General features: G+C 56.0%; 1 protein-coding gene across 7 annotated transcripts in view; it reads left to right on the top strand.

The window, feature by feature from the left end:
- CACNA1S (calcium voltage-gated channel subunit alpha1 S) overlaps positions 1 to 19,457 on the top strand; it is a 56,364-nt gene that overhangs the window by 34,992 nt on the left and 1,915 nt on the right. For 4 of the 7 annotated variants that reach the window (XM_069771249.1, XM_069771244.1, XM_069771250.1 and 1 more), the window contains 20 exons: positions 133 to 240; positions 1,082 to 1,134; positions 1,406 to 1,552; positions 1,834 to 2,035; positions 3,465 to 3,623; positions 3,967 to 4,077; positions 4,569 to 4,652; positions 8,087 to 8,143; positions 10,170 to 10,298; positions 10,952 to 11,017; positions 11,534 to 11,625; positions 12,095 to 12,254; positions 12,808 to 12,935; positions 13,382 to 13,478; positions 14,877 to 14,979; positions 16,118 to 16,219; positions 16,341 to 16,465; positions 17,466 to 17,594; positions 18,322 to 18,521; positions 19,280 to 19,371. In XM_069771249.1, the coding sequence (XP_069627350.1) occupies positions 133 to 240; positions 1,082 to 1,134; positions 1,406 to 1,552; positions 1,834 to 2,035; positions 3,465 to 3,623; positions 3,967 to 4,077; positions 4,569 to 4,652; positions 8,087 to 8,143; positions 10,170 to 10,298; positions 10,952 to 11,017; positions 11,534 to 11,625; positions 12,095 to 12,254; positions 12,808 to 12,935; positions 13,382 to 13,478; positions 14,877 to 14,979; positions 16,118 to 16,219; positions 16,341 to 16,465; positions 17,466 to 17,594; positions 18,322 to 18,521; positions 19,280 to 19,371 (2,344 nt within the window). The remainder of the gene's footprint in view (positions 1 to 132; positions 241 to 1,081; positions 1,135 to 1,405; positions 1,553 to 1,833; positions 2,036 to 3,464; positions 3,624 to 3,966; positions 4,078 to 4,568; positions 4,653 to 8,086; positions 8,144 to 10,169; positions 10,299 to 10,951; positions 11,018 to 11,533; positions 11,626 to 12,094; positions 12,255 to 12,807; positions 12,936 to 13,381; positions 13,479 to 14,876; positions 14,980 to 16,117; positions 16,220 to 16,340; positions 16,466 to 17,465; positions 17,595 to 18,321; positions 18,522 to 19,279; positions 19,372 to 19,457) is intronic. The other 3 variants (XM_069771245.1, XM_069771246.1, XM_069771247.1) reach the window with 3 other exon arrangements.

Genomic DNA, 19,457 nt, shown 5'->3' with positions numbered 1-19,457 from the left:
TGCCCCATCCCAGCGCTCTCAGCAGGATCCTGTTCTTCCTGGGGCCCATCTCTGCAGTTGAGAGGGTGTGGGACACGCAGCAGAGGCTTGCCGCAGGCATACTTATTTGTGCACTGTCCTTGATCTCCACAGCACGTGGTCCAGTGTGTGTTCGTGGCCATCAAGACTATCGGTAACATTGTGGTCGTCACGACATTGTTGCAATTCATGTTTGCCTGTATCGGGGTTCAGCTCTTCAAGGTGAGAGGTGTCTCAGATGGGCAGGAGAGACGTTCTGTTCAGGCATATCCTAGACAGGCTCTTCTAGTCATAGCCCTTGGGGATGGTGTCTCCCAGTGTCGAGGTCAGCACAGGCCATACTCTCTGTGTTCTGCAAGAAGAACTGCCTGCACCAGACCTCCTGGCAGAAGAGCCTGCTGTGGGAGGAGGGCAGGAAATGCCCAGGATACTGCCAGGTCCAGACAGCACATGTAAAGGAACCAGCTGCCTCGCCCCACTTAGTGCCTCGGTTTCCCCTTTCTAAGGTGGCAAGTGCTTCTGACTTCCTCTGCGCTTTGGATGCACAGTGTTTCCTTTTCACAGCACCTTGGCTGCTCTAAGGCAGAGCTGGCCCTGGCTGAGCTCAGCCTTGTTCTAATAATTGAGCTTAAATTCCCAGCCAACGTGGGGAGAGCTTTCAGGACTCCCTGCAGACTGAGCAAATCTGTCAGCATACCTTAACTTTTAGTTGATTCTGTGGTTACTGCTTTCTTCCCTATTTTCCGAATAGTTGGCTCCCAGATAGGATGAGCTAGATAGGTCTCAGCTCAGGGCCCTGGAAGATTTGTTCCCATCACTAAGCAACATTTACTTGTCTCAGCCTGGGATTGACCCCAGGGTCTGCCATGGCTCATGAAACACCCTGTGAACTGGGTTGCATTGGCATGTAGAGTGGGGAAGCCGGTGGTGGTGTGAGGCAGGGGCCAGAGTCAGCACAGAGGCAGGGTGGGGACTGACTGTGGGCTGTGAAAAAGTCAAAACTTCCCAGGGCTTCTGAAGTCACAGCAAAATCATAGCCTCTTTTGATCGCTGTTAAATGCAGGGCAAGTTCTACAGATGCACAGATCCATCCAAGATGACAGAGAAGGAGTGCAGGTAAGAGCTCTCTGCAGCCCAGCACCAGCAGGGCAGTGGCCAGGGATGGGAGTGGTGTGTGTGGCGGGCGCCACTTGTGTTCCTGCATGGGGATGTTGCATCCAAAAAGTGGAGCTGAGGTCTGCTGCTGTTCCCCCTCACCCTAGGGTAAATCAGGAAAAAGCACAGGGCTATCCTCTACTCCCAGGGACCAAAGAGCCCTGGGCTAGCACTGCAGCAGGTGGGCTGAAGGAGGCCCTGCCCAGTAAGCACCACATCTTTTCTGCTGCAGGGGTTATTTCATCAACTACGTGGACGGAGACCCCACGCAGATTGAGCTACAGGAGCGTGTCTGGTTGCACAGCAACTTCCACTTCGACAATGTCTTCTCAGCCATGATGTCACTTTTCACTGTCTCCACCTTCGAGGGCTGGCCAGAGTGAGTCTGGCTGTGTGGGGGGCCTGCCAAGGAACAGGTCTGTGCTGGGAGCAGGTCACTGCCACAGGCCTTTACCATGGTAAAGGAAGAAGAGCTGCCCAGGCTGAGAAGCAGGGCTAGCCATCCTGGCAGTGGCTGTGGGGCTGACAAGGTCATCCCAGCAGCCCTGTCCTGCTGTTGTTGGATTTGGGATGTCCCCAGCACTCTCTGTAACCTTCCAGAGGAGAGATGGTCTTTCCCACCTAATTAGGATCTCTGTTGCCTTGCTTTTCCTCCTGCAGGCTGCTATACATGGCCATTGACACTAATGCTGAGGATACAGGCCCTGTCTACAACTACCGGGTGGAGATTGCAATGTTCTTCATCATCTACATCATTCTCATTGCCTTCTTCATGATGAATATCTTTGTGGGCTTTGTCATTGTCACCTTCCAGGAGCAGGGGGAGAGCGAGTACAAGAACTGTGAGCTGGACAAGAACCAGGTAATGGGACTGCTGGGACAGGGCAAGGTGGACCAGCCCTGGATCTGGCACTGCTGGGGCTGGCTGATTTGGATCAGCCCTTAGTGGTGGCACTACTGGCGCAGATGAGTTGAACCTGCCCCAGGTCTGTTCGCTGCTGGGGCAGGATCAGCTGGACCCGTGCCTTGCACAACGCAACCCTTCCAGGGAAGGGCAGAGTGGACCAGAACCAGGGAGTGGGCCTTCTGGTGCAGGTAGCGTGCCCATACTGAACTGGAGCAGAGGGTTGTGCCCAGTTCTGGGCTCCTCAGTACAAAAGTGACATGGACGTACTGGAGTGAGTCCAGCAAAGGGCCCTGAGATGATTGAGGGTCTGGAGCATCTGTCATACAAGGAGAGGCTGAGAGCTGGGTCTGGTGTTGAGAAGAGAAGGCTCATAGGGATCTTACCTAGGTGTATAAATACCTAATGGGAGGTGTAAAGAAGATGGCACCAGGCTCTTTTCAGTTGTACCCAGTGACAGGACAAAAGGCAACGGGCACAAACTGAAGAAAACAAGAAATTCCATTTAAACATCAAAAAAATCATTTTTTGTGGTGAGGGTGGTCAAGCACTGGAACAGGTTGCCCAGAGAGGCTGTGAAGTCTCCATCTTTGGAGGTATTCAAAGCCCAACAAGACACAGTCCTGGGCAACATGTTCTAGCTGGCCCTGCTTTGGGCAGGGGACTTTGACTAGAGGCACCTTCCACTGTCAGCCCTTCTGTGATGCTGTCATGCTGTGATTCTGGCTGGGGACATCAAGGTTGAAAGCAGCAGAAGCGAGACTAGCATTGGCAGACGATGTGGCACGTGCTGGGGAGGACAGCTAGACAGGGATGCCTGCTGGCCCAGAGGAGGTGTTTGCATGCTCAAGCGCTGTGCAAGCCTGCAGAGGCAGCATGGGCACCTTGAGCTGAGGGTGCCGGGGGTGATATGAGCTGCACGTGAACCCAGCAGAGATGGCCCTGGCCTGCTGGGGAGGGAAGGGCCTGCTCAGCACCTCTCAGGTGCAGAGAGAAAACTCAGTGCCCCTTCACCTCTGGTTCATGTGATGTCTTCAGGCTGCTCTTGGCCCTGTCCTGAGAGACCCTGGGAAAGTGCCGTGATAACCAGGCAGGCTCAGGACTGGAGGGGTAGGTATGAGGGGAGCATGGCAATCTTTGGAGCCAAGTGGTGGCTTTGGAAACTTGGTCCCATGTGAGTGGTCTGGGGGTGTATTTGCAGAAGGCACAGCAGATAACTTGAACCATCACTGTCCCTGGCCCATGTCGCTGGGCTGAGAGAGAAGGGAGGGATCCAACTTGTGTCTGTGGGGACGTGCAGTGTTGCTGGTGGTGCTGACTCTGTGCCTGTACCCCTGGCACTGCCCTGTGCCTCACTGTGGGATCACACCTGCCCTCCCCTCCCCAGCGCCAGTGTGTGCAGTATGCGCTGAAGGCTCGCCCACTGCGGCGCTACATCCCCAAGAACCCCTACCAGTACCAGATCTGGTATGTGGTCACCTCCTCCTACTTTGAGTACCTCATGTTCTTCCTGATCCTGCTGAACACCATCTGCCTGGGCATGCAGGTAAGGGGCACAGTGCCCACCATGGGTGGTGGAGGGCTGTCCACAGCAGTGGATGGGCTAGCTCAGCCCTACCACCTCCAAGAGAGTTTCTGGGGTGGAGGTCTTTCCTACACAGCAAAGCTCGTGGTGTGTGCTCAGCACCCCTGGGGATAGGGCCAAAGTGGGACTGGTTGGAGGTGGGGATCCCATAGAAGGGTCTGCAGAGGGGAAATTTCCTTTTTGATGACCATTGCTGAGCCGTAGGTCTGTGGGAAGGGGATCTGCATCCAGTACGCACCTCTGAGCTCACAACAGAGTCTGGACCTACCGTGGGCTAACATGGCTCCTTCTGCCTTCTCCTCAGCATTACAATCAGTCTGCAGAAATGAACCACATCTCAGACATCCTCAATGTGGCCTTCACCATCCTCTTCACCCTGGAGATGATCCTCAAGCTCATGGCCTTTAAAGCCAAGGTGAGAGGAGGGCATGATCAGGAGAGCAGGAGAGGACCTCAGGCCAGTCCAGGGGGGTCCATTTACCCTGCATTTGGCATCTCTCAAGTACAAACACCTCCAGGCCTGCAACTCCAGAGAACTTGTCCTTGTGAGACCCTTGGGGACCCCCATGTGCAGGACCTGTGAGTTTCTGGAAGGACTACTGTTTGTCAGGGCTACCCTTGCTAGCCAAATCCAACCCAATCGAGCTGGCCATTGTTCCTATCTTCAGGGTCTTCTGTCACTGGTGGGGTCATAGCTCTAGCCACCTTGATCCACTCTCCTCATTTCACACCATTGCAAGACAGGACCAAACAATTGACCAGAGGGTACAAGGTCTGACCACCATCCCTTCTGGCTCTACCTGAGGTGCCAGAGGTCACTGATGATCCTTCCTCTGGGCTCCAGCATCTCTCTCCTTGACTTAACCCTTGGATGTTCACTCCTCTTCTCTGGCTCTTCCCTGGCAGGGCTACTTTGGGGACCCCTGGAACGTCTTCGACTTCCTCATAGTGATTGGCAGCATCATTGATGTCATCCTTAGCGAGATTGACGTAAGTGTCGGGCTACTTGGGCACAAGGGTGTCCCTGCAGAACACTGCTGCCGGCACCTGCCTGAGGCTGTGCTGCAGCACCTGCCCTGGGGCGAGACAGGGATGCTGGTGTGGCATCCAGCTCTGCAGAGCGTTGGTGTCCTCTCCTCTCTCCCTGCTCTGCTTGGTTTTGAGGAGGGACAAGCCAGGATCAGCCAGATGAGTGTGTGGAGATCACAGCCGTGGCACTGTGGACCTTAAAGCACTGCTTAAACATAGGGGACCATCCCTGGCTGGCTGACATGTCACACAGCTCCCTCCTCTCCCATCCCCTGAATCTGTAGGCACTGGGATCCTATGGTAGACAGTGTACTCACTCAGGATTGGACCACGAGCAGCAGGACGCGTGCCAGCCCCTGCCCCACTCACCCTGATTGTCTTTCCCATGCACACGCTTGGACAAGCAGTCACCCATGCATCCAGCCTCAGATTGGTGCAGGTGGGAAGAAAAAGGGTCCCCACAGCTCCCTGTACCCACGGGACACTGCTGTCCCATGCTAGGAGAGGATCAGACACATCAAATATCAAGGCATTTGCTTTGCGTGTGTCCCTTTATACAGTAATCAACACATATACGCATACTGACTGTATATGTGTGCATGTGTATACTCTATAGACTATTTCAGAAGCTCTACACCATATAAACTGCGTGGCTGGGTGGCTGCAGGCAGTGGCTATATGGTAAGCGCTCTGCTGGGAGCATTTTCAGAGCAGTGCTAGGAAGCCAGCGTGCCACTGCCTTTCATAGCACTGGGACATCCACACCTGGTGTCTAGCACTGAAAATGCCCTTCTGCACCAGGAGATCGTGTGCTGCATTTAGTAGATCTGATGGTAACTCAGAAGCAGCTGTAGGATCGAGTAGATTATAGATTAACCCTCTCTAGTGACTTTGCATGCCGTCTCCTCTCAGGAGCAGGTCTTGCCAGCTCTGATGCACTGCAGGGCTGTGTCTGGCAGAGCTGCTGCCGCTGCCACCCCTGCACAGGGTGACCTTCAGCCATTCTCTGTGCCGGGGAGGAGAGGGTGTTCGGGAGTCCTTGGTGTGAGTCACCTTCTTTTCTGGAGGATGGTCCAGGCCTCACAGAGCTGGGATGAGCAAAACCATCCAGCTTCCTTCCCTGTGACAGCAACAGGCTTCTCCCTACACAGCCCTGCACTTCTATACTACCGTCCTCTAGCCTCTGGGCTTCTCAGCCTTGACAAGCTCCCAGATTTCATGCCAGTGCCAGCAGCTTTCATCTGTCACTGGGTACTCCAAGACCCCATCCTTGGCCCCCCAGCTCTCTGCACCTGTGAGCTGGTTTCCCATTGCCTGTCGGGTATCATTTCCTCCTTCCCCATCCTGTTGTCACGCAGAAATGAAGTTCAAAGGGTGCTCAAGGCCCTGCACTGGGCAGAGATTTTCAGTCCCTGTGGAGCGAGAGACTGGGTCAGTTGTCACAGATGCCAAAGTGCTGCTGTGTTCGGCCATGGGTCTGTGGGGATGCCCAGAGACACAGGTCACAGGCACCTGGAGGAGTCCAGTGCCCTGGCTGGGCTGGCAGGGGCTGACCCAGGTGTTGTGCTCTGTGTGCCATAATGCCATTGGGAGTGGCAGGGCTGTGCAGAAGGCCAGGCAGGATTTCAAGAATGGTCCTATATGGCCTGAGCTTCCCTGGTCCTCTCCCCCAGGTCTGGATGCTGGAGCACTAAGGGTGCTGGTCTCCTGTCCCAGTCCCCCAAGCTCTTCAGGGACCTCTGTCACAGGCAGTCCTGCTCTGGCAAGTCTCATGCCCCAGTGACCATCTATGTCCCCTTCTGAGAGCAGAGCCCCTCATGGCTTCCCCACCCTTCCTCCATGTGCTTTCTTTTCCATCCAGCCCACATCTCTACCAGCATTGCCAAGCTTTTCCCAGCCATCCAGTGATGTGCAGGGGGATTAGAATTAGGAGGGGCAGGGCAACCTCCCCTCCCCTTCCCGTAAGTCTCCTCCCTGCTGAGGGAGTGCAGGGTGGGTCTGTTACCTCCAGTCCCCAGGAGCTGTTTGCAGCCACTGCACTCATCATAGATCACCTTGCTGGCGCAGGCAGACGTTGAGGGCTACAGTGTTTTCAGGAGGGTGGCCTTCACAAAACAAGCCTGCACCGCAGGGCAGGGGTGGTGGGTGACAGCTTGCAGCAGCCGAGCCATTCCTGGTGGCATCCAGGCGCACAACTCTGGTTTGCAAAGTCTGTCCTCTCCTCCTCTCTCTTTCCATTCTGCATCTTTTCTCCTCCCTTATGTCTCTGTGTGTGGCTGTCAGGGTGAAGTGGTGGGGAGAGTTGTGCTGTCAGGAGCCCTCTGCTAGCCACCACAGCCAGATCCTCACAGCTGTTCAATCATTGAGTTCCCCCAGATCCCAGGGGGTATTGAGGGGTCTGGGGCAAGAGGGAAGTAGGGATCGGGGCCCCTCTGGCAGTGCTACCCCAAGCTCTGAAGTGTAGGGGGCTGGCAGTGTCCATGCTGCTATGTCACTCCTGCCACTGCCTGCCCTGGAAGGTCAGCCTCTTTGCAAGGGCTGACCCTTCTGGCCTACCCAAAGCCTCTTGCAATCACTGGCTGGACCCCCAGGAGCAAGCCTGGTCTCTGCAGGGGGCACTGGGACTGGGCCACCCCATCGAGGGTCAGGTGTTGGTGTCTGCACTGAGAAGGAGTCCCCCCTGCCCCAGAGTATCCTAGGCTCTCTGCAGAGAGGAGTGTGTCTCCAGCTAGCTTTAGGAGCCTCAAGGTTTGTATGCATGTGTGTGTGTGCGTGAGCGAGCACTCCTCTGTGTGTGAATGCGTGTGCCCTGTGTGTGCCAATGTGCATGCAGACCAGCAGTTCCTGCCTCTCGGTTAGTGGGTGAATGGTGCTGGGCAGTGGTTTGCCTCCTACTGACACATGGGACTACCAGTGTCAGTGCTCGCTCCCAGCAAACCTGTACTAGTTTTGTCTTGGTGTCCAAGCAGCCGTGCTGAGAGCAACCCAGCTTCCTGCGGAGGAGCTGTGGGTTGGCTTGAGCTGGTCAGCTTGCCCCCAGATCCCAACTGCCACAGCCCTGGGGGTGTCCGTGGGAGGCAGCAAAACTACACAGTCCTGAGGTTTGTCACAGCAGGTGAGATGCAGTGGGGCACAGAAGTGGGTAATCCCTCATGATCAGTGTGTTTCCCTGGCCATCCATCTGCTGCCTCTGCCCCTCAAAAGTCATGTCACTTTGTCTGTGAGCCCAAGTGACAGTGGGTCTCTCTGCCTGTCCTTCCCCTATGCTCCTCCTCTCGCCCCCAATTTCCATCTTACTCTCTTCTGTGTCTATGTCTTCTTCTTCTGCAACCACCCATCCCTTCCTCCCTCTCATTCCTGCCTCACTTCTGCTGACTCTCTTGTTCTCTTGACAGACTGTTCTTGCATCCAGTGGTGGATTGTACTGCCTCGGCGGAGGCTGTGATAGCATTGTAAATATCAGCTGCATGTGCTTGCAGTGCCCCTCTCCCCTTCACTGCCCATGGCCATGCCAGCGTGCCTGTAGCTGGTGTTTGCATGTGTCCTGCATGTCATTAAGACACACCAGACCCAGCTGCTCTGTCTGGGGTGTAGCTCTCCCCCTTGCTGAGAGGGACTTGGGGCAAGACACCCTACACACAGACACCCCTTCCCACCCTGAGACGTACCGGGCTGTTCCCCAGCCCTCCTGGGTCCATCTGCTAGCCCAGCCCTGCCCTCCACCATGCCACCCCATCGGCACTGCAACATCTGACCTGAAAGGAGCATCTAACAAAGGTGTCCTTGGCTGTTGAGGGCAGGTCAATTGGCCTTAGTTCCTCTGACCATCACTCTGTCTGTGTAAGGCCTGAAGGGATTTGCCTGAGCAAATGCAGCCTCTGACACTGTTAGCTGGAGAAATGGTTAGAGGAGCAACTCTTGTGCTGTGCCTTCCCCTAGGGAGCCAGCTGTGTGTGTCCTGTAGCTGCTGGCCTGATGTGCTGGGGAGCTGAGTGGACCAAGCCCTGTGCTGGTGGCTGAGACCACCATGAGGGTGCAGTGGGGTGGTGGTGTCCTGGGTTGGCCCATAGGAGCTCCTGTAGGAGCTCTGAAAATGGGGAGGGGCTGGCTGCAGGGTCCCATGCACTGGAACCTCTTCCCAGGGTTCCCAGGGCCCTAGTACTGGGAACACCAGAGGGCAAGCTGGCCTTTGCTGGGCACTGCCCAGGTCCTGGCAGTGGGGACATGGTGCACGGGAGCTGGTGAGATGTTCTTGACCACCACGCTCGCTGGGCAAGTGCTAGGCACTAGCAGAGTGAAAGGCAAAAGAAAGGAGTAGGGAGAGGAGACTGTGCTTTCCAGTGAAGCCCTGGAAACTCAGAAATGCCAGACTGGGGAAACTGGAGCTGCTGGGAGGGGAATTCACAGCTGGATTTTGTTGCCCTGTAATAGCTGGGAGTGGGTGGGCTGGATGTTGGGAGTGAGGGGCATCCAGCAGCAGCAGTAAAGCTGTGGGAGGCCAAGGAGGCAGTGGGAAAGGCATCCCAAGCGGTGATGGAGTCGGGCTGGACAGTGCCTGGCGGAGGCCAGGATGATCTGCTCATGGTTCCTGGTGGCATAGGCTGGGGCTGAGGCTGTGCCATGCTGGAGCAACCAAGTAAGCAGGTGACCGAGCCCCCAGCATCTCCAACTGCCAATGTCCCAGGTCCTCCCAGACAAAACCTGTCACTCTGAGCCAAGGAGCTGTGCCTGCTGGCTCCCTTCCTGCCTAACCGTTCTGCCCTGAACCCAGGAATCCCCAGCCCTGGGACATGGCTGTTCAGCCCTGTAAGGGAGGAGGCCTGCAACCACCCCAAGAGAGTAGGCATCACTGCAGGTAGGGGTGACACTGGGCAGCGCTGCCCCAGAGCCACCCTGCCTTCAGTCCCTCCTTTGGTCCATGAAAGCCCTGCTGGGGCATTCTCAAACCAACCTTTCTGTGCTTAAACAGCCATAATTAACCCTTCATGTGCCTGGTGCCTAGCCTACAGCTCACCTTACAAATGGGCCCTGCGGTGGGGGCGTCCCATATGGTGCATACTGGCCAAGAGCCTGGAGGGACCTGAGCCTGTCCTTGAGTGGCCCTGTCTGGTGTGCGGTGAACAGCACAGCTCTCCCAACCTGCATTACAGCATGCCTTTCTCCCTGCAGTGTCTCGTCCCCTTAGCTAACAGGATTGCTCTCATACCCATAACCAGGTGTCTCTGCCCTGGGGGTCAGAGATGTGAGGCAATGGGGTGGGGGAGATGAACTCATTGGGAAGGCTGGAGGGGATGTGCCAGCACATCCTCTTTACAGTCTGGTCCTCTGTGCAGGCAGGGGCTGTGAGGACCATGACTGGTGGCTGGAGGGGAGGGGGAAATCTTGTTACCCTTCCCCCCCACCAGGACCTGGACCCCCCCTTGTCTGCCTGGAGGCATCAGCACCCACTGCCCTCCAAGTGTTGTGCTCTGCCTGCAGGACTCTGATGACAACTCCCGCGTCTCCATCACTTTCTTCCGACTGTTCCGGGTGATGCGGCTGGTGAAGCTGCTGAGCCGGGGGGAAGGTGTCAGGACCCTCCTGTGGACGTTTATCAAGTCCTTCCAGGTATGTGAGGAACAGTACTCCCCTCCCAGACAAGCACATGCCTTGGGCTGGCAGCAAGCTCTGATCCTCAGGCTAACTGGGTGAGCAGTCTGTCCTCACCAGGCAGAGGAGGAAAGCTCCAGTGCCGGCAGGCTGCTGGCCTCAGACTGGACCAGGGGCTTGTGCTGTGTAGGAGAACATTGCCTGTATGGGTGGGAAGATGTGGGGGTCTCCCTGGCTGACACCACAATATGTCAAAGCTGGGCTGAGCAAGCAGGCAGGGCCTGCCAGGGCCCATCAGCCCTGGTCCCAGCAAGGCTGGGCTCTGCACCAATTGGGTAGCCCAAGGGCATGCTGCAGCATGTCAGCACACAGCCCCTAAGCCTGGGCAGCTCCCTCAGCCCTGGGCATCCCTGGGTTGTACTCGGCCTTCATCCCAGCTGCAGAGACCTGGTGCTCCCTTGGGGGTTGGCATAAGCCTCCCATGCATGAGAATTGAAGAGTGGGGCTAGTGGGAGGGCGGTTAGAGGAGCAGGCAGAAAGTAAGCTGTCCCCTCCCGACATGGAGGCCTGGATGCTGGCCTCACGCAGTAGCTCCAGACCCAACCTCCTGTGCCTGGGACGCCTTGATGCTGGGCTGGTGTCTCACATGAGCCATGGTCCTTTTGTCACAGGCTCTGCCCTACGTAGCCCTGCTGATTGTGATGCTTTTTTTCATCTATGCTGTGATCGGGATGCAGGTGAGAGGCACAGGGATGGGATTTGGTCTTGAATAGATGCCCTGAGCCTGGTAGCATCCAGTGAGATGGGATGGAGAGGGACTAGGTCCTCTGCCAGGCACTCCCTGGGACTTTGCACATAATGGGACCATTTTACCCTGGTCTCCAAGGATGCTTACAGCCCCACCAGCCTCCTCCCATCCCTAGGCTGCAGCTAGGGCAACTGAGGCACACAGCAAATAGCACTTTCAGAGTCAACGGAACAACCTAGACACACAGTCACCAGTGCTTGTGCCTGGTTCGTAAGACCTTGTCTTCTTGGCCCAGATGAAGTGCAGCATAGACAGGAGCATTTTCAGCATAGGCAGGAATGTCCAAGAAACTCATGAACCCCAGAGCACTCACACCTCCATCTCAGTCTCTTTTGGGGACACCCAAACCAAGTAAATGAGGAAGAGGAGCTCAGGGACAGGGGTGCTCTGGAGGGTGGTCAGTGCCTGAGAAAGGGTGCTGGGGACCTGACAATGTGGTTTACAGATGTTTGGGAAGATCGCCATGGTGGACGGGACGCAGATCAACCGAAACAACAACTTCCAAACCTTTCCACAAGCTGTGCTGCTGCTCTTCAGGTCAGTCTTGTCTTGGCAAGCAAGCCACTTAGAAGGGAGCTGGGCTCAGAGTTGGCCTGGGAGCCCACCAGCTTGGAGTGAGGGAGATCAGCATTTCTGTAGCTGATTTCTTTTTTGCCATACAGAAAAATGTCTTGCAGCAGTGGAAGCATTTCAGGAGTGGCTGTTGGTTTGCCTGGTGTGGCTGAGCTGCAGGAAAGAGGGACACTTTGGGGTTCCTATTCTGAATGTTTCCTTCCCAGACTGGATTTTAATTTGTGAATTGTGAGGATGCTCCAGGGGAAGCAAAAGCTCAGCCCAAGGCTTTCCTTGACTCCAAACACTTCACTTCAGAGCTTTGAATAGCAGACTCCCCACAGCAAGCTCAGGATCCTGACTGCTCCTTTCCCAGTGGCTCCCCATTCGCCTCCCTGCATGCCCAGCTCATGTCCAAGACAGGCAGGGATCAGCTGGCATCCCCTCTCCTCAGGTGTGCCACCGGTGAGGCCTGGCAGGAGATCCTGCTGGACTGCAGCTACGGCAAGCTGTGCGACCCTGAGTCAGACTTTGCCGAGGGCGAGGAGTACACCTGTGGCACAGGCTTCGCCTACTTCTATTTCATCAGCTTCTACATGCTCTGTGCCTTCCTGGTATGCCAGCTCCCACAGGGCTCTCTTTGGCACCCCTGTCCTGGCCCTGGGCAGACCCTGGTGTTGAGTTAGCCTTGCATCTTGTGGGCTGAGCCCACAGCACCCTCTTTCTAGGGGCATCACCCCCATACCCACCTATCCAGCCATGCTGTTTACCTGACACTGCACTCCTGTGGGGCCCAGGATCCCCCATTAATTCCTTCCCACAGCTCCCATGTGCTGCCGTCTAGATGTGTCTGTGTTGGCTCTTGCAAGGGTGGAGAGGGAAGAGATGCCCTGTGCCTGCTGCAGCCTTTCACATGATCTCCTTGGGTGGGAGGCCCAGCCCTGCATGGAGTGGCCCACAGCATCCCCTGGCTCCAGGAGAACCTAAGCCCCTTCTCCCAAACACGTCTGCCTGTTTTCCCATGGCCCTGGCTGGGGCCCGTGGGCAGCACTGCCCGCTCCATGGTGCCAGCCGCAAGGGTTGTCACTGTCCCTTTTCCCTGGGGACCTGCTGAGTGCTTGGACCTGCCCTAACTTGCGTCCTTCACACCTGCTCCTCTGCCTTCAGATCATTAACCTCTTTGTGGCCGTCATCATGGACAACTTTGACTACCTCACACGTGACTGGTCCATCCTTGGGCCCCATCACCTGGACGAGTTCAAACGGATCTGGGCTGAGTATGACCCCGAGGCCAAGTGAGTGACAGGGGGTGAGTGGCAGGGAGGGGATGGTCCATGGGGAGCCTGGGATGGGCTGCCCTGAGACATGCATGGCAGTGTGAGCTGTGGCACTCTCTAAGAGTTAGATCTCAGCATCTCAGAGGTGGATGAGGACTTGCCAGCATATTTCAGGGCTGATACAAGCCATTAGGGTGTTTGGGGACATGAGACTTTCAGTGTCCTCTTCATCCAGCCCTGTTAATGGTGCCAGCTAGGAGTTGGCGTGCCACTGTGCACCTTTATATGCTGTCTGGTGCCATGGGGAACAGCTGCCTTCCCCAAAAGGAGCATAGGGAAGTGTAGGGATTTGCCCACTGCAGGAGCACAGGACAGGCCACAAGGATGAACCCTCCCAGCCCCTGCCCGAACCACTGTCCCCTATGTCTGCCACCACACTGCTGATGCAGTTTGTTGCTCCACAGGGGCAGAATCAAACACTTGGATGTAGTGACTCTGCTGAGACGTATCCAGCCTCCCCTGGGCTTTGGGAAGTTCTGCCCACACCGTGTAGCTTGTAAGGTAAGAGCCAAGGGGGTGGCAGGGTGTGTGGGCACAAGGCATCTTCCCCAAGCTGTCTCTGCATCCTCCCCAGGGAGGCTGAGGGTGACAATCCAGCCAGCTTCCCAGTGTCATGGTTTATACACATGCTCTGACCTCTCGTGTTTAATGGAGGGGAGTATACTGGGGACAGGGAGAGATGCTGTTAACCTGCATGGAGCTGACGTATTTCAGGCTCCTGAAGATAAGGACTTGCCTGTGCTTAACCCCACACTGAGGGGGATGGCACTGGTGGGCTGGTCTCTGCCCAACCTGGAGCCCTCAGTGCAGAGGAACACCCAAGCCACACTGGGGTGCCCCACATCTGCATCTGGTGCAGGAGGGAAATGCTGGGCCTGAGTACCTGGCCACATCAATTGGACTGTAGTTTGTTTCCAAGGGCTGATAGCACTGAGGGAGCTGCAAACGCCGGCTCTGTAGGCATGAGTACACTTTTCCTGGCTTAGCTCATTCTGCACAAGTCCAGGGCCTGTGTGAGGCTCACATGTAAACCACATGGGCAGGGGCTCAGGCACTGGTGTAAACCCTCATGGATCTTGGGCAAACTCATTAGGAGGTCTGATGCCCAGATGCCTCACGGCAACCTGGGGCACTTTTTGGAGGGTGGAGCGGAACACAGAATGACTCCCGTCTCCTTGAGACCAATTCTGTGTCAGTTGCTGGCTGGTTGTTTAGTCTGGAGAAAAAGAGGCTCAAGGGAGACCTTACCGCTCTCTACAGCTACCTGAAAGGAGGTTGTAGTGAGGCGGGTATTGGTCTCTTTTCCCAAGTAGCAAGTGGTAGGACAAGATGAAATGGCCTCAAGTTGCACCAGGGGAGGTTTAGATTGGAGGTTAGGAAATATTTCTTCACTGAAAAGGTTGTCAAGCATTGGAACAGGCTGCCCAGGGAAGTGGTTGAGTCACCATCCCTGGAGGTATTTAAAAGACATGTAGATGTGGCGCTTAGGGACATGGTTTAGTGGTGGACTTGGCAGTGTTAGGTTTACGGTTGGACTCAATGATCTTAAAGGTCTTTTCCAACCTAAATGACTATGATTCTATGATTTTCTCCCCCCATAGGCTGGGTTATTATTTCCACCGATCTGATCTGGCTCTCCCTGCAGCTTGGTCTGGTTTAGCTGGGTGGTTAGGATGAGTGATGTCGCTGCCCCTGGCCCATTTGCTGCCAAGCGGAGGTGCAGAGCCCCGTGGGCCTGGGCAAAGCGGGTAGAGCTGGGAGGGCACCTTGGCTGGCAGCTCAGTGCCAGCCTCTCCCCAGCCAGCATGGCTGCCCTCCAGCCAGGACAGGCTGTGTGTTTGCGGGGAGCTGCCAGCCTGCTCTGCTGCCTGGGGTCACAGTTGTTGGTTTGCTGTGCAGCGTCTGGTGTGCATGAACATGCCCCTGAACAGTGATGGCACCGTCACCTTCAATGCAACCCTCTTTGCGCTGGTGAGGACAGCTCTCAAGATCAAGACAGAAGGTAAGAGATGCTCCTGTCTGCCTCTGTGGCCTGATGGGGGGATGCTTTCCTTGTGCTGCAGGGTGCTGGTTATGCACCATTCCCCCACTCTGTCTGGGGACCTCAGGGCACTTGCCTGTGGGGCTAGACCCTCTGGTGCAACCCTTGGCTTCATACTATTAATTATCTCATTGGACCAGAGACCATGGCACATGCATGGGACTGCTCAGGCCAAGCCTGGAGGACATTATTAGTTGCAGGCACATGTGTTGCAGCCCTGAAGAGTGAACCATTGCCACCCCAGCTGCATAGCTTCACCCTGAACAGCTCAGAAGTGGTTCTGACCCAGTTCCCATCCCTGCCACAATGCAGAGCCACCAGCCTCCCTTCCTGCACTGTTGAGTGTAGTCTGATCTCCCCCTGCCCCTGGCATAGCACCACCTGCTCCAGTTTTGTGTTTTGCCATGTATTTATGAGTTCAGACTGGAATGGAAGGGGATGGATCCTCTTTGAATTTAGCTGTGCTGGGGAGGAGTTGCTTTCACCCCCTTCCTTGCCAGCAGCGTGGTTTCCAAAGCCCTGCTTTGTGAAGATGCCACACCAGTTTGTTTCCATGCCTGTGGGTTAGGCAGTATCACACAAGCAGCTCTGTGGTTGGGCTAGGGCAGCCAGCTCTGGCAGGAGGTGAGGCTGGGCAGTGGTGGGCCACAGGGGCTGGTGTCTTCCAGCAGCATGGCACAAGTGCCTTCCCTCCAGCTGAGGTGGGGAACATGGCCTTGAGCACAGTGCAGGCAGCCCTGGGAGAAGCACAGGAGATCTCAGAGCACGCATGGGGACAGACTGGGATTGCAGGTGAGCAGGAATGGTAAAGCCTGTGAGAGCACCAAAGGGGAGGTCAAAATCTGTTGTTGATCACCAGAACAGAGACAGTGGCACTAATGCTCTACCCGTTTGCTAGGTCTGACTCACTCTATAGTTAAAGTCTTTTTGCTAAAATCAAAGCCTAATTCTTACAAAGCTCATTTTTGTTGAGTGGGAAGGCTGGAGAGGAGCTGTCACACCCCAGAGGAGTATGGCCAGGCTTTCACATGCTTTGTCTTCACCTATGTTCACATTCCCCTGAGAATGAACAGCTCTGTCCTGCTTGCTTTTCTTACAGGTAACTTTGAGCAGGCCAATGAGGAGCTCAGAGCCATAATCAAAAAAATCTGGAAGCGAACGAGTATGAAGCTTTTGGACCAGGTCATCCCACCTATTGGAGGTATGTCACCTGGTGGTACTTCCCAGAGGGGCAGAGTGACACCTGGTTGGGGTCTCAGCTGCTCCAACAACTCGGGGCCTTGTGATAGGCGGTATCATCATGTTGGTTTCCTCCCCTCCAGATGATGAGGTGACAGTGGGAAAATTCTATGCTACTTTCCTCATCCAAGAGCATTTCAGGAAGTTCATGAAGCGCCAGGAGGAGTATTATGGGTATCGGCCCAAGAAGAACCCTGTGGAGATCCAGGTTGGTAGCGTGTGGATGGTGTTGGAGGGGTGACCCTTCCTGGGGGTGGTGGGGAGCTCTGCAGATCAGGGAAGACGCTTCCCATAGCTCAGGAAAGTCCAGGGTGACTTAGAGAGACAGAGCTGCAATGACATATAGGGACCCCTGTGCCTCAGGCACACTGCTGAGGGTGACCTTAGTCTCCAGGGTGCAGGTGACTCCAGAACAAGGAGATTTTTTACTTTCTGCCCCGCTGACTTCAGCTGCAGAGAGCGCTCAGCAGGGTCTGATGCCTCACTAAGCAGTTTTAAGACCTGGAAACCCCCACCACAGACCAATGTCTAGGCTGAATGCTGCTCATCCAGGCCCTTATCCACCTACTCTTCTCCATTCCAGGGCCTTCTCCCTTTCCTCACCTTAGCAGTGTTGTGGATATTTCTGTGTGCATGATGCTCTCTGTATCATCTCTCATTGCCTAGTGCAACATCATATGGAGAGGGGTTGCTGTGCTTGAACTTGAGCAGGACCACTGCAGTCAGAGAAGCCTGCAGAGCACCCCTGAAGGATACTGTCAGGGTGGGATGGGAGAGGATTTATGTGCCTGGCCAGAGCAGCTGGGATGTCCCCAGCATCTCCTGACCTTATAGGGAGGAAATCGCTTATAGAGATAAAAGACCAGGCCCCAAAGGTGCAAGCCAAGGAAAAGAGCCAGGGCCCAGATCAGATACCTCCAGATCAGGGACAAAGGCAGAGCTACCCCTTGGGCATCACCAGCCAGACCCTTCATCAGGCTGCCCTCAGCATACCTCCTTGTGGGACAACATTAGCCCAGAAGCTGTTTCAACAAGCACAGAGCCAGCCAGTCGCAGGGCGACCCATGGCCTGTCCCTGGTAGGAGACCTGGCAGGGCAGCATGGCTTACCAGGTGAGCATGCTTCGTCATGTTTTCCTCTCCAAAGACCAAAGTAAGAGGGGTGGTGGGGCCAGGCCACATCCAGCCATGCCTTCTTGTCCCCACCAGGCTGGGCTGAGGAGCATTGAAGAAGAAGCTGCTCCTGAAATTCATCGGGCCATTTCTGGGGACCTGACTGCTGAGGAGGAGCTGGAAAGAGCAATGGTGGAGGCTGCTATGGAGGAAGGGATATACAGGGTGAGTGCGGCCCTCAGGGCACCCCTGGTGGTGGTGGTCCCACCCAGCCACCATTTCGATGTGTCAGTGGTGGGTCAGCATGGCTACCAGCAGCTAGAAGACACTCCACAGAGGTGAGCCTGACCATGAAAGCCAAGTGTGGACCAGAAGGATGGATCAGCACTTCTTTCCCCGAGCATTAGGACATCCTGGTTGAGTCATCCTGGGCAACCTGCTCCCTGCCTCAGTTTACCCTCTGTAAAAGGACCCTGCTCATGTGCCTGGCAGGAGTGTGCTGAATGTTTACTCAGAGGTTTGCAGGGCGCCATTCACACCTTCTGCCAGGCTAAGGCAGGACAGCTCAGGTGTCATCATCACCAGAGCAGGAACAGATTCACTTCCCACTCCCTGGGAGTCTTTGAGACAGCCTGGGCAGCTGTGGTATTGCAGGGTTGCACCTCCTGCTGTGTCCAGAGGTGCCACTGGCTCAGGCTATCCCACAGAGGTAGCAGGATTTGTCATGCACCAGCCTGGCTCTCATCCCAGTGCTGCTGCGTGCCCATCACCCCTCAGTGCCTCAGTTTCCCCACCTGGGCAGTGAGGCTTTTGAAACTGTGCAGTCTGCAAGGCCCGAGCAGAGAGACAAGCAGAGAGACCACTGTTCCCACGGGCATCTCCGTGTGTCTCCTCCCATGGGAATGGCCCCAGAGCTCCAGGCCTCCCCTGATGCCCTCCCTGTTGGTTGCAGAGGACGGGTGGCTTGTTTGGCCAGATCGACAGCTTCTTGGAGCCCAGCAGCCCCCTGCAGCCCCACGTGGCCAGCCAGAGGCCCCTGCAGTTCACGGAGGTGGGCAGTGAGGACCTTGATTCCCCCGTCTTCCTTGATGACTTCCCCCAGGAAGGCAACACCAACGTCAACAATGCCAACAGCAATGACTGGCTGGAGAGGTAAGGGCTGGTGAGCCTCACGTGGGCAGGTGAGGAGGGGCAGACCTGGGCCGTGCCTGGTGGCTCCCAGTGGGGCTGTGCTGGTGGCTGGCTGCACATCGGTCTTGCCCAGGGGCTCTTCATGGACAGGTAAGGTCTGGAGAAGTGGCTGAGTTGCAGCAGCGACGTCCCTGCAGACTGGGGGAGGAATCGAGCGCTGGCCGTGGAACTGGCTCCATGGACACAGGAGCTTTGTGCAGAAATTCAGCCCTTGGAGTGTGAGCCAGGGCCCAGGCAAGGGGACAGGGAGGGCAGACACCCCTTGCTGGTCCCCAGACCCCAGCCTGGCACTCCCAGATACGTCCCCAGAACACGCAGGGTAGCTCCAGGGCTGGTGTGTGGCTCCGCATATCAGCGTGTGTGACTCCCTACGCACCCTTCTTGTCCTTCCCATCACTCCTTCATCTCAGTGCCGTGAGGGTCGAGGTGGACAGCAAGGCTCCAGGGATTGCAGGAATGACCCTTCCCCCTTCCCCGCCAGTCTCTGAGTGCCAAGGCCCAGGTAGGGGCCACCAGCACCTGCCTGGGCACAGGTACAAGGACAAGGGTTACCAGTGTAAGAGGATGTACTTAATCCTACTTCTTGGGGTCTCCACCCTGTTCATCCATCCCAGGTGCCCCTCCTGGTCTGCCCCCGCAGCTGCATTCCCTAGGGTGGAGAAGGTGGGGAGGGCTGCACCCCTGGGTGGAGCTGATCTCAGTGTGTGGTCCCTGCTCAGGCTGACCCACCTGCCTGCCCTTGCCAGGATGGAGTACGAGGATGAGATGCTGACGAAGACAATGCAAGCAGCATCCAGGCGTCCAGTGTGGGGTGAGTCTCAGCATTGTTCCTCTTCTGGGGGATCTTGACCAGCCCAAGGGCCAGGGAGGGGGAAGGGGCTGATGTTGGCAGGCAGG

Source organism: Haliaeetus albicilla, chromosome 26, assembly GCF_947461875.1.
Source record: "Haliaeetus albicilla chromosome 26, bHalAlb1.1, whole genome shotgun sequence".
In the NCBI taxonomy this organism is placed as follows: domain Eukaryota; kingdom Metazoa; phylum Chordata; class Aves; order Accipitriformes; family Accipitridae; genus Haliaeetus; species Haliaeetus albicilla.
Note: the sequence above shows the minus strand (reverse complement) of the source record. Positions and strands in the feature narration are given on the sequence as shown.